Source organism: Molossus molossus, unplaced genomic scaffold (genome assembly GCF_014108415.1).
Source record: "Molossus molossus isolate mMolMol1 unplaced genomic scaffold, mMolMol1.p scaffold_m16_p_8, whole genome shotgun sequence".
Classification (NCBI taxonomy): Eukaryota; Metazoa; Chordata; class Mammalia; order Chiroptera; family Molossidae; genus Molossus; species Molossus molossus.
In genome coordinates, this window is record NW_023425402.1 from 84,754,938 (window position 1) to 84,771,411 (window position 16,474).

Here is a 16,474-nt window from a genome sequence, read left to right on the forward strand (position 1 = left end):
TATTTCCTTCACTTCCTTGGACCAAACTAAAAGCCACTTGGGAAAGATATACTTTTATTCATCTTTAATGTGGTATGCATAGTTGGAGGCCAATAGCTTGAATTGAAGGATTCATAATTGAATAAAAGAATGAATGAGTCAATATAAATGGAAAGCATCCCAATTTGACTACTTCAAAGGGGACAACACACACTTTGTACCTATTAAACACCTGTTCTCATGTCAAAAACATTTGAATGTATTTGTATAATCAAAATGAATTGTATTGGATTGCGTAGCTCTCCTTGGTCAGGGAAGGCAGTCCTGGGTATTGCAAAGCTATTGGAAGTCACTGGTTTCCCCTTGACAGGCAAGGCTCCCTTCGCTAGGCATTTGTGGTTTTTCTAACTGATGAGCAAGGAAATGTAAAAGTTGTAGAATCAGAGATGAATCAGCACCCACCAAGAATTATGGCCTGGTGATCCTCTCCTGGTTCAAAAATAAACTATTAAGGTATTTCAGATTAAGTGTTTGATATTAATTACCAAGTATCAGCGTCAACCTCAGGATAGGGTAATCTGATACTTTGTAGCCTTCAATGTAGAACATGTAAAAGAATTAATCATTAAATATTTTAAAACAAGGGCAAGGACAAAAACCCAGAAATCTCTCTCTCTCTCTCTCTCTCTCTCTCTCTCTCTCTCTCTCCTTCTCTCTCTCTCTCTGGTGGAAAGTCAAGTATTCCTTCAATGTATGTCTTTTGTAAAACCAGATCTTTAAGGTTGGATGTTCCTCTCTCAGAGTAGCGTAGGTAGTGGATGGCAGGGCTTTGAAGGAATTCTTGTTCGTTTCTACCTGGGAGAAAAAGAAGGTCACAATCCACCATGCTCGTCCCTACAGTCTATTTTTGCCTATGCATCCAGCCCATGGGTCTGTCTTGACTCCACTCTCGCACCTTGCAGCTTGGCCGCTGCATCCTTCTGCTGCTGCTCTTGCTCTATTTTGGGGCGCTATGATCTCATGCCCTTTGCAGACCACACTGCAATTCCAGTCCAGCCCGGGCCACGAGGCCACCACGCAGGGCAATTCCTGCAAGTGTTCGGAAGGTGCCCGGGCGTGGGGAGGAGAAGGCTTTGGGGGAAGTTAAAGACACGCCCACGTAAAGGAACCAAAATAACCGACACACAGAGTGCCCGAAATCAGACAGGAAGCCAAATAATCCGGGGCGTTGAGTTGCTTTCCCTCACTTGTAGCTCTGGGCGGCGGGGCGAGGAGCCAAGGGTCTGGCGGCGAGGGGCGGGCTCGCCGGCGGGGCGGGGCGGGGCCGGCGCGGAGCCTATTAAAGCCGAGGCCGGCGGCGGGGCGGGAGCGCCCGGACCACGATGGAGCGCGACGGCTACGCGGGGGGCGGGAGCCGAGGCGAGGGCGGGCACGGCCGCCGGGAGGGCCCGGCGGGGAACGGCCGCGACCCGGGCCATGGCAACGGCGCCGAGGCGCCCGGGGACCCGCAGACGGCCGCGTCCTTGCTGGCTCCCATGGACCTGGGGGAGGAGCCGCTGGAGAAGGCGGCGCGCGCCCGCCCGGCCAAGGACCCCAATACCTATAAAGTGCTCTCGCTGGTAGGTCCGCGGCCCCGCGGCCCCCGGGGCGGGAGGGCGGCGCCCAGCTCCTGCGCTCGGGGCGGTCAGCACCGGCCGGAGAGAGACAGCGGTGCGCCCCTCTCCCCTTCGCGCTCCGCTCTGCGCGCTCCTGTCCCCGGGGGATAGTGCGCTCTCACCTGTATTAACTGATGCTTATGAAAGGGCCTGTTCATGAACGCAGTCTGTTTTCTAAAAAAGTGATCTTTAGAAATACCACCTGTAACCCTCAGAGAGTACAAGGTGTTTAGAGGTGTATAGACGATCAGCCGGAAAGCTATTGGTTTTAGGAACCACGAACCATCTTTTACACCTGCTGGGTGGCCTTTGGGTGGCTCTGGGTGCAGTGTTGATGACTTTTCTGATTCAGTTAACTGATTCCACTTGAAAAGATTTAACAGAGCTCAAGTTGTATCAGGAACTTTAGAAAATGCTTTTTCTTTGGACTCTGTTTAGGAATTTCCTTGCAGCGGTTCAGCAAGTCCATTAATATGCATGTCATATGAGTGTAAAGAAACGTTTATGATTCTGTCCACTTTTTAACCGCAGGCTACACGTTTTTTGTTGCTAACAAAAGCCCTCTTTCTTCCACTGCTATTTTGTGATGACAGTTGCAGGATCCACAGTTAACTTGATGAAATGTGGAGGTTGTTTTTCAGTCTAGATCTGTGGTGAGAAGGGCTGGACTGAGCGTCAGAAGCATGTGCTCTTGGTTTCGTGGCTGTTATTAATTGCTGAGGCCTTGTATAACCTCTCTCTTCCCAAACCTCGGTTTCTTCTGTATTAAAATGAGGTCAACATCAACCCCATTGCACACCACAGAGGATTGTTGTGAGGATCAAATGGAACAACATATGTGGGGAAGTAAACTGAAAACTACAAGGAGATGCGATAATTTTTATTATGTTATTTGGAAAGAACAGATTTCTGTGTATAGTGTACCATAAAATATATCCTCACATATGATTGAACAATGCTGAGTAGATAATATCTTTTCTGATTTTGAAATCTTTTTTCCTTTCATAGAAATTTCCATTTTCACTATATTTTGGGTGTCATGGAAATGTGACAGTACTTTGAGGAACCAACGTTCCTAGACTAAAGAGATGATGTCATGTACTTAGTACTTAAAAGCCCTGGACAGTGTGGCTCAGGTGGTTGGAGTGTTGTCCTGTACACTGAAGGGTTGCGGGTTTTATTCCCTGTCAGGTCACATACACAGGTGGGGGGTTTGATCCCCAGTCCCTGGTGTGGGAAGCAACAGATAGATGTTTCTCACTCTCCCCCTCCCCCCTCCCTTCTCTCTCTCTAAAATTAATAAAATAAACATATCCTTGGGTGAAGATTATTTTGGAAAAAGAATAAAAAGCCTAAGATTCAAAGAGTCAGTGTCCCAGATCACGTTTTTTATCTCAAGATATATTTTTGCATCATACATCATTGTTTAAGTCTAGAACACATGATATAGGTGAGAACTTAGTTTTTGACCAGAGTCACCTTTTTATTTTTTGTTACTGGGAGACCTTAGCTTTTGTATCCTAATCACTTACATTATTTAGTGTCAGTACTTTCAGGTAGTTAGCACACTATGAGGTACTCAGTAATTACACATTGAACCTGTACGTGAACTCGTGTGAAATCCTATCTAAATGCCCATACTCTTGAAAAATTACCAAATTTTCTATTGCGAAATTCAGTTTCTAAATCTTTCCAGCTCATTTACTTAGAGATCGACAATCAGTGTCAGTAAAGGTCTACCTTGGAACATGCATTTCAGTCTTTGACCTCTGCAATCAGCTGGTGAAACATCATTCTGTTGTGCTCTGATGATGCAACTCTGGGTGTTTGACATGGAGGTATCCTAGGACTTACTTCCATAAGTAGGACAATCCTGAATACTTTTATCTCATTAGGTGGGGTCTTTGCTGTCACAAAAATTGAATTGGAAAGAATTTTTACCTTGTTTTTTGATGAAATACTGTGGGATTAATATCCACTACAACTCACTGTTGTATTTTCGAAACTAAATTTACCCATTCTTCTTTCCCTTTCCTACTTCAATACCCTTCTTCCGCCTAGACCTTTTCCAAATAATGCACTTCCAAAGGAAAAAGTCTCCGAAAGGAACATGGCAGTTGTCATCAAAGAATTCTGGGACATGTCTTCTAGAAAGGAGCTGCAATTATGGGATTCCTTTTTCAGGTTAAACATGAGCATACTTTTCACAAAGCTGGAGAAATGGGTTGACTCATTGCATCTGGGGTTGGGTTATGAGAGACCAGCCCCTAGGGAGGTCCTCAGCTGCACAGTCTTTATCTAGGAGGATAAACACAAGAGTTGCCTTGCAGGAGATAATCAGTGGCAACATAACTGTTGCCTTTTTCTGAAATATTTCAGATAAACTTAAAAGATGAAAGTATGTGAAAAGTGAAGGCAGAGGGTGAAGAATCTGCTCCACCCTGTTTCTCCCCAGTGTGGTGTTTGCCCCCCAGGGAAGACCAGCTGGCTCTGCTCTGGGGGATTTTGGCCTTAGGCCCAGGGAATGCTTGTTCCTAGGCACTAGGCCAGACTGCAGAAAACTCTGAGAGTTTTCTACTTGTATAGAGAGTAGTATTCTCTATATGCTTCACTGGGCATGTTAAATACTAGACGCCTTTCCTTGGTTCCAAATTAACTTTTGAACTGAAATGTCCTCTTCTACTGAGGTTGATTTGAAGATTTCTATTGTGTTTACTACTGGGCCTTCACACAGTCCTTGTTCCCTGGTGTAATTTTAAAGGGTCAGGTAACTTTCAACCATGTGGCAATAAATTTCTCCATTTTCCATTGAGCTGTTCTACGGCATCATTTTTGTTTGTGACCTGCTGTACTTATGAATATATAGACCCCTGTATGTTGGTGGTGGTGAGTGAAGACTGCCTTCACCTTCCAATGAAATAATTGTTTCTAAGTGGCAGAAATAGCCTTGTTTATGAGAAATTTGAGTGTGAATGTTGTTAATTCTGTTAGCTTATCTATGCTTCCCCTTGTAACACATTAAACATTATCTCTAGAACAAACATAGAGAATATTCAAGATAAGTCTCTGCTCTTAATCTTACTAGGAATTGACACTATTCTTTACTTAAAATTTTTTTTAAAAAATATCTTTTTATTAATTTTAGAGGGAGAGGGAGACAGAGAGAAATATTGATGTGAGATAGAAACATCAAGCGGCTGCCTGCCTCCTGCACAATCCCTACTTGGCATTGAGCCTACAACCCGGGCATGTGCCATAACCAGGAATTGAACCAGCGACATTTTGGGATGATATTCAACCAACTGAACCACATGGTCCAGGGCTAGTTCTTTAAATTTAACATCTGTCCAGCCATAGTTTAGCATGTTATTTCAAAATTACCAGAGCATCTTAGAGGCCAGAGATGTCTCCTGTTTGCTCCTTATGGTATTTGTTTCACATTTTAACCAAATGTGCTAAAGATTGCTAGGAACCCAACAAGGCTATTGTGTTTACTACTGGGCCTAACACAATGCCTTACACCTATTTTCAGCTTTTGGTTGAATGAATAAGTGAATACCCTGCATTTTCACTTAGACCTAGTGACAATGACTTGGAAAAGGGCAAGATGGACAGAGTGAATGTGAAACCACGTACTCATATGGCCATCTGAAGGGCAGGAACCCAAATGTAGGTGCAGTAAGAGAGACGGCACTTGGGTATAAATTCAGGGAGGAGATAAACTATTTTACTAGCATATAATGAAAATTATCACTATAACATATAATGATATATATAATAACATAATTATCGCTATAAAAGGGAGATGGAAAAGGCAGTGAATGAACTATAAACAAAAGTTGCAACTAAGACCAGCATCCTTAAGAGGCCAGACAGGATTCAGAATTAGGATGTAGCCCCTGGGCATTTGCTCAGGTGCAAGCAATCCAAGTGTGACCATCTGGCATGTAGAAGTAAGGCCATCCTGCAGGTGCAAATGGGAGTCGTCTTCCCTTATGCTGAGGCCTCTTCTGTCTTGGTGACTTTGCTGTCACACTGCAGTGGCTCCTGTGGGGGACTGTTTTCTCCAGCCTTGCTTTCTGTTACTTCCTTTCTTTTGCTTTGAGTCATGTTCTAGGTTTTTCTCTCTCAGCAGTTATATCTCAGCTGTTTCTACTCCATACAGCGTGTTTCTCATAGACACACAGCCACCCTTTCAACATCTTTCTTTTTCCCTCCTATTCTACTTTTTCACTCAACTCTGGACACTCAGTTTGGCCATCTCTTGCCCCACATCCTGATTTTGTTTTTGATGATTCCATTGCAGAACATTTGTGACTTTTAAGACATAGCAAATGCATTTTATCTATATTGTGGGCTTGTTGGACAAGCCAGAGAAGTTGATTGTGATTCATAATTATTTTTTCTTTTTCTTTTTGCCAGGTAGAAGGGCATTTCAAGTTCCAAACAATTTAGGAACAAATAAGCTTTTGGAATACAGCTTGTAATTGGATCTCTGGCTTTGTTTAAAATAATCATGCCTCTATCAACCATGAAATATCCTCCAAACAATAAAAAAATAAACAAAAATACACTTAGCAGAACATAGATTACTCTTTTAAGCCTAAATCCAACGCAACAGGAAATGATAATCAGAATGCTGATGCAACGTAAAACCCTTTGGCATCAAATAAGAGCTAAGTTATGTATTTACCAAGGAAAGTGTACCAATGCATTTAAAAGGGATTTCAAAGAAAAAAAAAATGACCAGAATTTTCAGCTAAATATTAACTAGAGCACACTATTTCCCGAGTATTTCTGTTATCTGAGATTGAATTATTAGAGTTAGGATACTATCTATAATACTTTTTGATTATTTTCTTCTTCATTCACTTTCAGTTTTTAGAATAAGATTTGGTGGAGATGTAGATAGAAAAGCTTAGATGAGTACAGTAATTTACATAGCACTTTGCAGTTTTTGAAAGCATGTTTCCATATATTCTTAATTGATCCTCAACAACTTTGAAATAGGTGACAGTCCATCCTACATTACAGGTCAGGACATGTACCTGGCTCAGGGGTAAAATCGGGGTTCTCCAACATCAGTGTGCATAGGAACCACTTGGGAACTTAAAGACAGATTCCTGGGCTCCAGTCCCAGACATTGTGATTGGAGTATCTGGAACTGTAATGGACCGAATGTTTGTGTCTCACTCCCACCCCAGTTCATGTGCTGAAGCCCTACACACAATGTGATGGTATCTGGAGGTAGGTCCTTTGGGAAGTATAATTGGATTTATATGAGGTCATGAGAATGGGACTCTCATGGTGGGATCAGTGGCCTTAGAAGAAGAGTAAGAGGAGAGAAAGGTCCCCCCTTTCTTGCCCTCGGTGCACTCATTGAGGAAGGGCCATGTGAGGACACGAGGAGGTGGCCGTCTGCAAGCCAGGAAGGAGAGCCCTCACCAGGGAGCAAATTGGTCCGCATCTTGATCTTTGACTTCCCAATCTCCAGAACTGTGAGAAAATAAATTTCTGTCATTTAAGCCACCCAGTCTGTGGGTTTTGTTATAGCAGCTGAGCAGAATAAGACAGCAATGGACCCAAGTCATCTGCATTTTTCAACAAGTGCCTCGAGTTATCCAGATGCCGGTGGTTCATTGACTCTACTTCTAGAAAATGTGAGTTAAATTTATAGGCAAAAGTCACATCATTAGTAAGTAGTAGACTATGATAAGTGAAAGGACATTTAACTCAAATATTTGTCTTGGACCAATGGGTATTGCCATCTCATCCATTTGCCATTTGCATTGTGTGCAGTCAACGGTCCTGTGTTATTGTGAGCTTCCGGTGTGTACAGACTTTTGGGACAGTGGCTTTCTTCTTCTTGTTTTGAGTTTCCTCCTTAGTACATTTAAAATATACTAGAATAGAATAACAGTTATGATAGAAAGTCGTTTTGGAGGGAGTAGGTTTTCCAAGCATATCTCGTTTGTGGATTGATCATTTTCTCATCAAATCTTAGGACTTGACACACATTTAAGTGGCAGAAGTTTTCTCACAGGTGTGACTGGGGCTCTGAAAGACCCCTTTATCTTCGGTTTCTGGAGAATAATCCCGAGAGCATAGCTTGTTCTGCCGCAGGTTCTCTCCCTTGCAAAGCTTTTCGATGTGAGTGAGCATCTGGAGCGGGTGTTCTCTCACGGGGACCTGCAAAGGAACTCCAGTGGTTTCCTGTGCAGCAGAGCAAATACAACCGCCATGAGACTGTTTTCCAAATGGAGCCTCATGTTCTCCGAGTACCTTTATGTGATTTGGAATAAAAATGTTTATAGATACGATAACACAGGTAGAGTTTCAGCCGAAATATTTCAGGAGGCAGTTTTCAGATCATGGTCTGTAGATCCCTGGGGGTCTCTCAGGGAGACCTTGAAGTCCTAAGTATTTCAACAACAATGGTGAGATGTTGTTCGTCCCTTTCACCATGTTGACATTTACACCGATGGTATTACAACGTTGGTGCCAATGCAACTGCTGGCGTCTCAGCAGAAATCAGGGCAGTGGTACCAACTGTACAAGTAGCCATGCATTTGCCATTAAAAAAAAAAAGTCTTGCTTAAAAGAATGTAAAAGATGAAGCAGTAAAAATGTCCCTGATGACGCCGATTTTATTACATTTCAACCCTTAATGACCTGACTTGAGGCTTCTGTACGACAGACTGGCCGTGTGCGCAGAGCACATCGCCGCGTACCCAGCCGCACTGCTCCCTGGAGCGCAGGCGCGGCGGCCGTGCGGTGGTTGGAGTTGTGAGCGGATCTGGCAGCTGCTCTTTACGGCTCATCATGTTTAGTAGGAAGAACAACTGACGAACTGTGGTTATTCAGACTTGGGTCTTTGGCAAAAATTTTCTCAAAAATGAATGGTGTCGACCTGTCAGTTCAAGGAAAACAAATGACAGTAACTGTTGCCTCTGATAAAATCTGAGCTTTCAAGTAAAGGTTGGAATTTTGGAAAACTTGTATCTGCCATTGTAAGCCTGACAGTTTCCCAGTCCTGAAAGACTTTTCTGAAGAAGTTGATGGAGATGGGAAAGGGATTTTTTTTTTTTATGTGGTATAAGGACATATACCATATGAAGAACTACATAACTCAGTGAACCAACATTTTCCAAAGGACCAAGGGATGATCTACAAAACTGTGCATGTGTGTAAGCGCCATTCAGTGTGCAAACAGAGGAATGCATTTTAATGTTACAGTATGATAAGTTCATTAATATTGTTTCAACTTTCATGTTGCATCTTGCCTCTAAGATCCCCAGGGGTTTGTCTGCACATTAAGCATGAGGAGCAGCATCCATAGGCTGTGAGTGGTACTGAGCCGCAGCAACTGGGATTTCTTTAGCTGGGGCTTCTAATTAACTGTGTTCCGCCATTGACTTCATGCATGATGCTGCGATAAAAAAATAAAAACGTTACCAGAAGTTCCTTGGTGATCTCAGCCATGTTTGACATGGGGTTAAAATGCTGCTGCTGCTGCTGCTGATTGTGTTCTGCCCCTTTTCTTCCTTGGACCTCAGAGGTGCATTGATGAAAGAGCCCACTGCTCTTTGTCATGTGTACAGGACACTGGATACACAGTCTCTTACTCCCTTCACTGTGCTGTTTCTATTTCTCAGGATCCCACCTGTACTCTTTCTTTTCTTGTATTTTAATTTCCCCTTACTCTGCCCTGGCTCATCCTTGCTCCCAGGTGTGCCAGTCTTATGCCTTTGCTGTGACCTGATAACATTCAGATGTTCTTTCTGATTCAACCATTCATCCGTCAGAATATCAAATAGATTCCTCTTTACATCTAACCACCAACAGAGCTCTTCAAAGTTTCCACAGTAGTACCTTCTCCACTATCAACAATATATACTTGTCGCAGAACCAAAACAAAGAAATTTTATACCAGGGCCTTTTCAAGTGGTGTTGAATCAGGTTAAATGTCCTTGGAACAGAGTTCGTTCCATAATACTTGGCCAAACACACTGGCTTCCTATAAGGTGCCACCTAGCATCATTTAGATTAGAACTTTATGGAGAGTAGGAAATGGATGATTGAAGTCTATTCACGTGGGACGGGTGTGGGTCAGGAGCATTATGAATAGACTGTATTGGTCTTTTCTATTTTCAGGATAACCAGGGAAATAAGTACAAAACAGCTCTATAGTTGTACACTATTTATTTACTATCTTAGTGATCAGCTCAAAGGAAGTAAATGCAATGCATGTTGACATATAAATGTATTTTACATTTGTCATTTCTTGGAAACTTTCAAAGACAAAGAGGACATTGATTTTTCTGGGATGATTCTGACAAAGGTTTTGAGAACCAGGGGTCAGGTAAAGAGTCTTAACTTGGAGTCCCAAGAATTATTTACCAGGTAACCTTTGAACAGTCGCTTTGTTTCTCTGACTTTCAGTTTCTTTAACCATAACAGGAAGGGGTTTAGATTAAGTGGGTTCCTTCTAGGTCCAAATCTTTGTATAGAGAGCCTACAGTATTTTCCCTTTGTTATAAAAATATTACATATTGCAGAAAGTTCAGAAAATGCAAAAAAAGTGTAAAGAAGAAGAATATAAAAATTGCTATCTCATTATATGCTATTTATATTTTGGTTTATTCCTGGAGGTTTTTTTTCTGTGCATGAATCACTTACTTTTTTTTATTTTTACAAAAATGGATCACACTTCTTACACTGTACCATTTCCTTTTTTTTTTTTTTTTTTTTACTTATGTTCAGTTGTAAATTTACCATTGCTAGAAAGCTTTTCAATGTGTCTTTCAGGAATAGGATTTGAGACTTTTATTTTACTAACCCTAGTAAATCTTTGAAACCACCTCTACTAGTACCTCAGACATCATTGCTCCCTAAGAATTTACTTTTTTTAGTACACATTTTTGTTTTATTCATTTCTCAACTCTATTGCCATTGCTTGTATTTCTTTTTTATAATTTGATTATTAGTTTTCCTAAAATGACTTCCCTTCATTATGAGTCCACTCAGAGTCCCCCAGAGACTGTCACAATATGTGTGGCGAAAGGTGTGTTCCTCAACTCAATATTCTCTTGAGTCTATTTCTCATCACCTGAGTCACACTCAGGGGCTTAGCACGAGGAGTTTCATCTGTTTGCAGCACCCCTGAAGCTCTGTGACGTGAGTGCTGTCGTTTATCAGTTAATGTTTGTCAAGTACTTAGCGCAGACCCTTGCGCATAGCGAGTGGTATGTAGATGTTTGTTGAAGTCATAATGCTTTCATTGAGTTTGCTCTTTGTCAGACCCCGTGTTAAGTGCTTTATCTCCTCAAGCTGACAAAGTGTGTGTGGGCTGATGAGTGAGTCTTGTCTGGGACCCACCGCTCAGTGGGACTCTGCCCTATGTCATAGATGGGACATGTGTATTATATGCATAACTTGGAATTAGGAGTTGAAGGGGCTCAGGTATTTCTCAGTTAACTCTGCTCTTATTGCACTCTGCCAACCTAGAGAATTGGGGCTCACGATGCGTATCTCTCACAGGTGCTCCAGTTCTGCTAAAACACACCTTTCATTACCATCCGCCCACACTTTACTATTCCCCGAACACACTCTGTTCTCTACCCCAGCAGTGACATTTTCACTTCCCTCTTTATTGTGCAACATACTGGGATCCAACTCAGTCTGTCCTCCCACAGGAAACATTCCCTGGAGGCTCTTTGGGCAGCTCTCTCCTGTCCCTGAACTCACCCATTGCTACTTAAGCCTATCGAGGTCAGAGAGTTTCGTGGGTTAGGGGCCGGACTCTGGAGCCAGATGGCTGGAGTGTGAAGTGTGTCTCAGCCAGTAACTGCACTCTGTCCTTGGGCAAGTCCCTTAACTTCTCTGTACCTTAGTTTCCTCCCCTGCAAAATGGGCATAACAACAGTAGCTACCTCCTAAGTTTATGTGGAGGGCTAAATGAATTATTATATGTAAACTAGTTATACAAGTGCCCGAGAGATAGTAGATGCTAGATTAGGGTTTGTTGTTGTGGTTAGTGACTTATTCAACAAATATTTATAGTTCCTACTGAGTGAGCAGTACTTTGGAAAATGTGGGGGCTAAATAGTGACAAGGGGAGGGGAAAGACTTATTTCCTGTTCTCATGGTCCATCCCCACAGGACCAGATATGTATTTGTTTGTTTGTTTGTTTATTTATTTATACATACTAAAGTATATTTGATATACAATATCGTATTTGTTTCAGGTGTACAACATAGTGTTTCAACATTTATTTCCCTTAGGATGGGATCACTACAATAAGTGTAGTAACCATCTGTCACAGTACAAAGTATTATGAGATTATTGAATATATTCCCATGACCAGGTATTTATCAAAGAATCCCACAAGATTGTCTCACATTGCAGCTATAATGAGTGCTTTCTGGAAGCTGTGCACAGGGCTTAGTCATAGAGTTCTGAGGAAGTGGCTGGTAAGCAGAAGAGGATTCTGAGGGGAGGCAGCAGCATGTGCAAAGGCCCTGGGATAGCAGGGAGCATGGACCATCCCAGGAAGGGAGAAGGCCAGGTGCTGGCGTACAGAGAAGTGTGTGATGGGGGATGAGACCAGAAAGGTGGTCAGAGGCCAGGTTCAGGCAGGGCTTTGCAGCCCATTTTAGGGATTTTTGTTTTTGTTTTAAGAGCAATTGAAAATTACTGAGGTTGTTTTCTGTTTGTTTGCTTTCATTTCTAGCTCTAGCCATTATGATCTAAAAATGATTTCAGAATAAAAAGAAATCACAGAAACTTAACTGAGCGCCATCTTTGTTTTCCACTTTTTGTGTTTCATCTCTGACCTACTGTCTGCGTAGGCAAGAACCTGCCTGGGCAAGAAGAGGTGTCTTTTAGCTAAAACCCATGGCCTTTATCTTTTAGTCTGTTTTATCCTCTGCCTGAGGGTAGGAAGGGCTGTCCTATGTCATAAATAAACTACTTTTCCTCCCTTTCCATCTCATGAGCTTAACTAAATTTAAGCCATTTTTTTTTTTTTCTAAATCACTTAATGCTACTTCTGTTTAATGAGTCATATCTTTCTTGATCATAGCTTTAGAAGAACCAAACCACTTTCAGGATTATTTTGGTGGTGCTGTTTTTCTTTTTCTTCTTTGAAATTTAGCTTGAAGCAAGATGTAGTTAAAACATTTTTTGCACCTAAGAGATTGAGAATTAAAAACAAGTGAACCCTCAAAATGGAAAGTTCTTTGCCTGTATTAAATTTAGCTTAGGGTATGCTCTGGTGGGGGGGGGGTGGTGTGTGTGTAATGTCTGATCATATGCTGTACTGGCCAGGGTCCAATTAGACAAACAAAGGCCATACTTGGTAATTTAATCAGGAGAATTTAATATTAGAAACAATTACAAAGGTGTTGGAAGAGCTAAAAGCCAAACAAGGGATGGTGTTGCAATGAGACAACCCATAGTCATTTACTTTCCTCCCGTGAAGTGATCAAGAGCCAGGTCGTGACCTTGGAGTGAAGCTGGCCCCTTGTGCACTTTCAGCAGACTCAATCCTCAGACTGCTTTGCTGACTTTGGGAATGACTTAGGTTTATAATCTGGGAGAAGGAGAAAGGTGAGCGTGTTCTCTTATGTGGTCAGGGAGCCATGTTGGTTAGGTCTGCCCACTTGATAACTTCACCTCTGTTCAGCACCTGGTGATCAGCTCTTTCTCACAGTAGACTCCAGACTTTCTCACAGTTTTTGTTGAGTCAGGAATTCGGAAAAGGTATGGCTGGGAAGATGTGGGTAAGAAACTCTCTTGCAATTGTAGTCAGATAGATGGTGGGTGGAGTTGCAATAGCAGGGGGTGGAGCATCTAGGAGCTGGCCAGGTATCACTTTCCCACTTTCTGTAGTTTGAGGACTTCCCCAGTGGTCTCTAGGCATGGCAGGGGAGGGGACCTGGGAGGCGGAAGGCTTTAAGAGCAAGTATGTAGTGATGTATCTACATAATTTAAAAATAATTAGATAATACTTTATGTTGTTTGGGTTTACTATATGTATTACATCGACTCAATTTTTTTGTTAATAGAAATTTAGGTTATTTGTACAACATCTTCCCTCCCAAACAATGCTACAGTAAATAAATATCGCTATGCTTATCTTTATGTGCTTATGTGAAAATGTCTATCAGCTGAATGAATGGAATTGGGATGGCAGGAGTGGAGGATATGCACATGTTAAATTCAGGTAGAGTCATCCAAACGACCTTCTAGGAGGCAACTTGCACTTCATGCCAAGACAGAGTGACGTGCCTGCTTCACCTCACGTTCTTGTCATCATTGAAATTGCAATTTTTAAAAACATTTTTTCAATTTCATTGGGTAGAAAAAACGAACTCTTTGATTTATAGGGCTTTGATTTTTAATGAAGGTAAATATCTTACATTTCTACCTGTTTTATGTCTCTAAACATCTGATTATTTTTGGTATTATAAAACTGTGGGTTATCTTTTCCTACTTGATTTTTATACACTTATTTTCTATCATGGACATAACCTTTGTCATATGTTGAAAATTATCCTAGTTTCCTCCACCCCAGTGATGCTTGAGGTAGGTGTTATTTTTTTGGCTTTACAGAAATTTCTATGGATTTTTAGGGATTCAAATGTATCACATTTTTTATTATAATTTCTGAATTTTGCACAATGCTAGTAAAGGTGTTCACCACCTTAAAATTATAAAAATATTTGCCTATATTTTCTTCTCATGATTTCATGATACATTTGTAATTATTAACTCCACCTGTCATTTTATTTTATTATAAGGCAAGTGATAGAAATGCAGTTTACTTTATACTTCCCTCAAGATCTTTATTCTCAGTAGATTGTCTTTCTTTTCTTTTCTTTTTTAATCCTCACCCGAGAATATTTTTTCATTTATCTCAGATAGAGTGGGAGGGAGGGAGGAAGAGAAAGAGAGAGAAACATCGAAGTGAGAGGCACACATTGACTGGTTGCCTCCCGCACGACCCCGACCAGGGCTGGGATGAACCTCAACCGAGACGTTTGCCCTTGACCAGAATCGAACCTGAGACTCTTTGGTTCACGGGCTGATGCTCCAAACACTGAGCCAAACCAGTTGGGGCAGATTGTCTTTCTTTAGAAGCTTAAGTAAATCAGGAGATTATAATAAGACCACAAAAATATATTTTGCTGTACCAACAGTCTACTGAAGACAAAAGACAGTTACATAAGCCATGAGACCAAAACAGAGCATTGATATTTCAAAATCTTGCGGTCACTTGTGGCATTACCCATTTGTGGATGTTAAGAGAAGTCCTAGTGGCTCAAGGCCGTGTGTGGGGAGTTCCCCCTGTCTTCCTAAGCGATTTGCTTTGTGCTGACTGTTTCCCGTTACTGATCTTGTTGATTAGATGAATGCATCTCCAGATTTGGTGAGGATACACAGTCATGGAGTGAACAGTGCTATCCAAGCGGAGTCCTACTGAAACCATTCCTTTAAACTACCAATGGATGTTTTATTCTTTGACCTTAGTACTAGGTGAGATCTGGGAGAAGTGATTTGCTCACTCAGGCAGAAGTTATAAGTGGTAGATATTTTTTCCTTTGAAAATGCTTGGTACTTTTTGAAACAAAAATGTATCAACATGGGAAAGGAGAGTCACTGCCCTGGGTAAATCAGTTCTATGAAGGCCTTGCAGGGTCCCAGGAAAAATTTCTGCTATGAAGGAAATGGCTCAGATGTGGGGTCAGGAGTGATTCAAATAAAAGTAGGTTTAATGATCAGGGAGAAGTAGATTAATAGATATCTGAGATTTTTAGGGACTACAGAGAATATCCAGTCCCGTCCAACGGAGAGACTGTGGATGACGTTATTCTCTCAATACCACAAAACTACATATGTAATGCACGTCTCAGTTTGGATATACAGACATGAGGGTTATTGGTCTTTTTGTGATTAGGACCACACTTTTACCATAATTATATTTTTAATAATAATAAAAAACATGGGTAGAGGCCAGCCGGTGTGGCTCAGTGAATTGAGCATCAGCCTGTGGACTGAGAGGTCCCGGCTCTATTCCTGGTCACGGTACATTCCGGAGTGGTGGGCTCGATCCCCCATAGAGGGCGTGCAGGAGGCAGCCGCTGGATGTTTCTCTGTCATGGATGTTTCTCTTTCTCTCTCCCTTCCTCTCTCTCTAAAAAAATTAATAAAAGCATATTTTTAAAAAAATGGCTAGAATTTTAACAATTTCCTTACAGTTATGGTTAAGTACTGGCATTATTTATTTTCTTAAGCCAAGGTTTTAATTTGATATTTTAAGAAATATATGTTTTGATTGATTTTAGAGAGGGAGAGAGAAATGTCAATGTGAGATAGAAATATTCATCTGCTGCCTCCTGCACGCCCCCTACTGGGGATCAAGTCCACAACCTGGGTATGTGCCCTGACTGGGAATTGAACCAGCGACCTTTTGGAGCATGGGACAATGCTCAACCAAATAAACTACATTGGCCAGGGTAATTTGGTATTTTATTTTAACCAGTCCTCCTAAAAAAATATTTTTCAATGATTATTACCAGTTCTCATGGGCTACTGATATGAACTTTCTTTGAGACTTTTCTTCAAATGCTTATTTACCAGGATACTTTATTGAAAGTCAGGGAAATGATGAAATGACTATTTGTTTAAATATAAAAGGTGCCAAAAAAACTTTTTTGGACTATTAATTTTAGTTTAGAAAAGAATCTCATAGTTTTATCTTCCCAAGAGACTAGTTCAACCAAATGTGTACTGTGCTTATTCAAAATAATTTTTTACCCAGATTTTTTTTTTGGTA

At 41.4% G+C, this 16,474-nt stretch overlaps 1 protein-coding gene across 1 annotated transcript in view; it reads left to right on the forward strand.

The window, feature by feature from the left end:
* The first annotated feature begins 1,349 nt into the window (after nucleotides 1–1,349).
* ENPP1 (ectonucleotide pyrophosphatase/phosphodiesterase 1) overlaps nucleotides 1,350–16,474 on the forward strand; it is a 66,549-nt gene continuing 51,424 nt past the window's right edge. Inside the window, exon 1 of the mRNA XM_036248432.1 lies at nucleotides 1,350–1,598. Coding sequence (XP_036104325.1) covers nucleotides 1,362–1,598 — 237 coding nt within the window. The 5' untranslated portion in view covers nucleotides 1,350–1,361. The remainder of the gene's footprint in view (nucleotides 1,599–16,474) is intronic.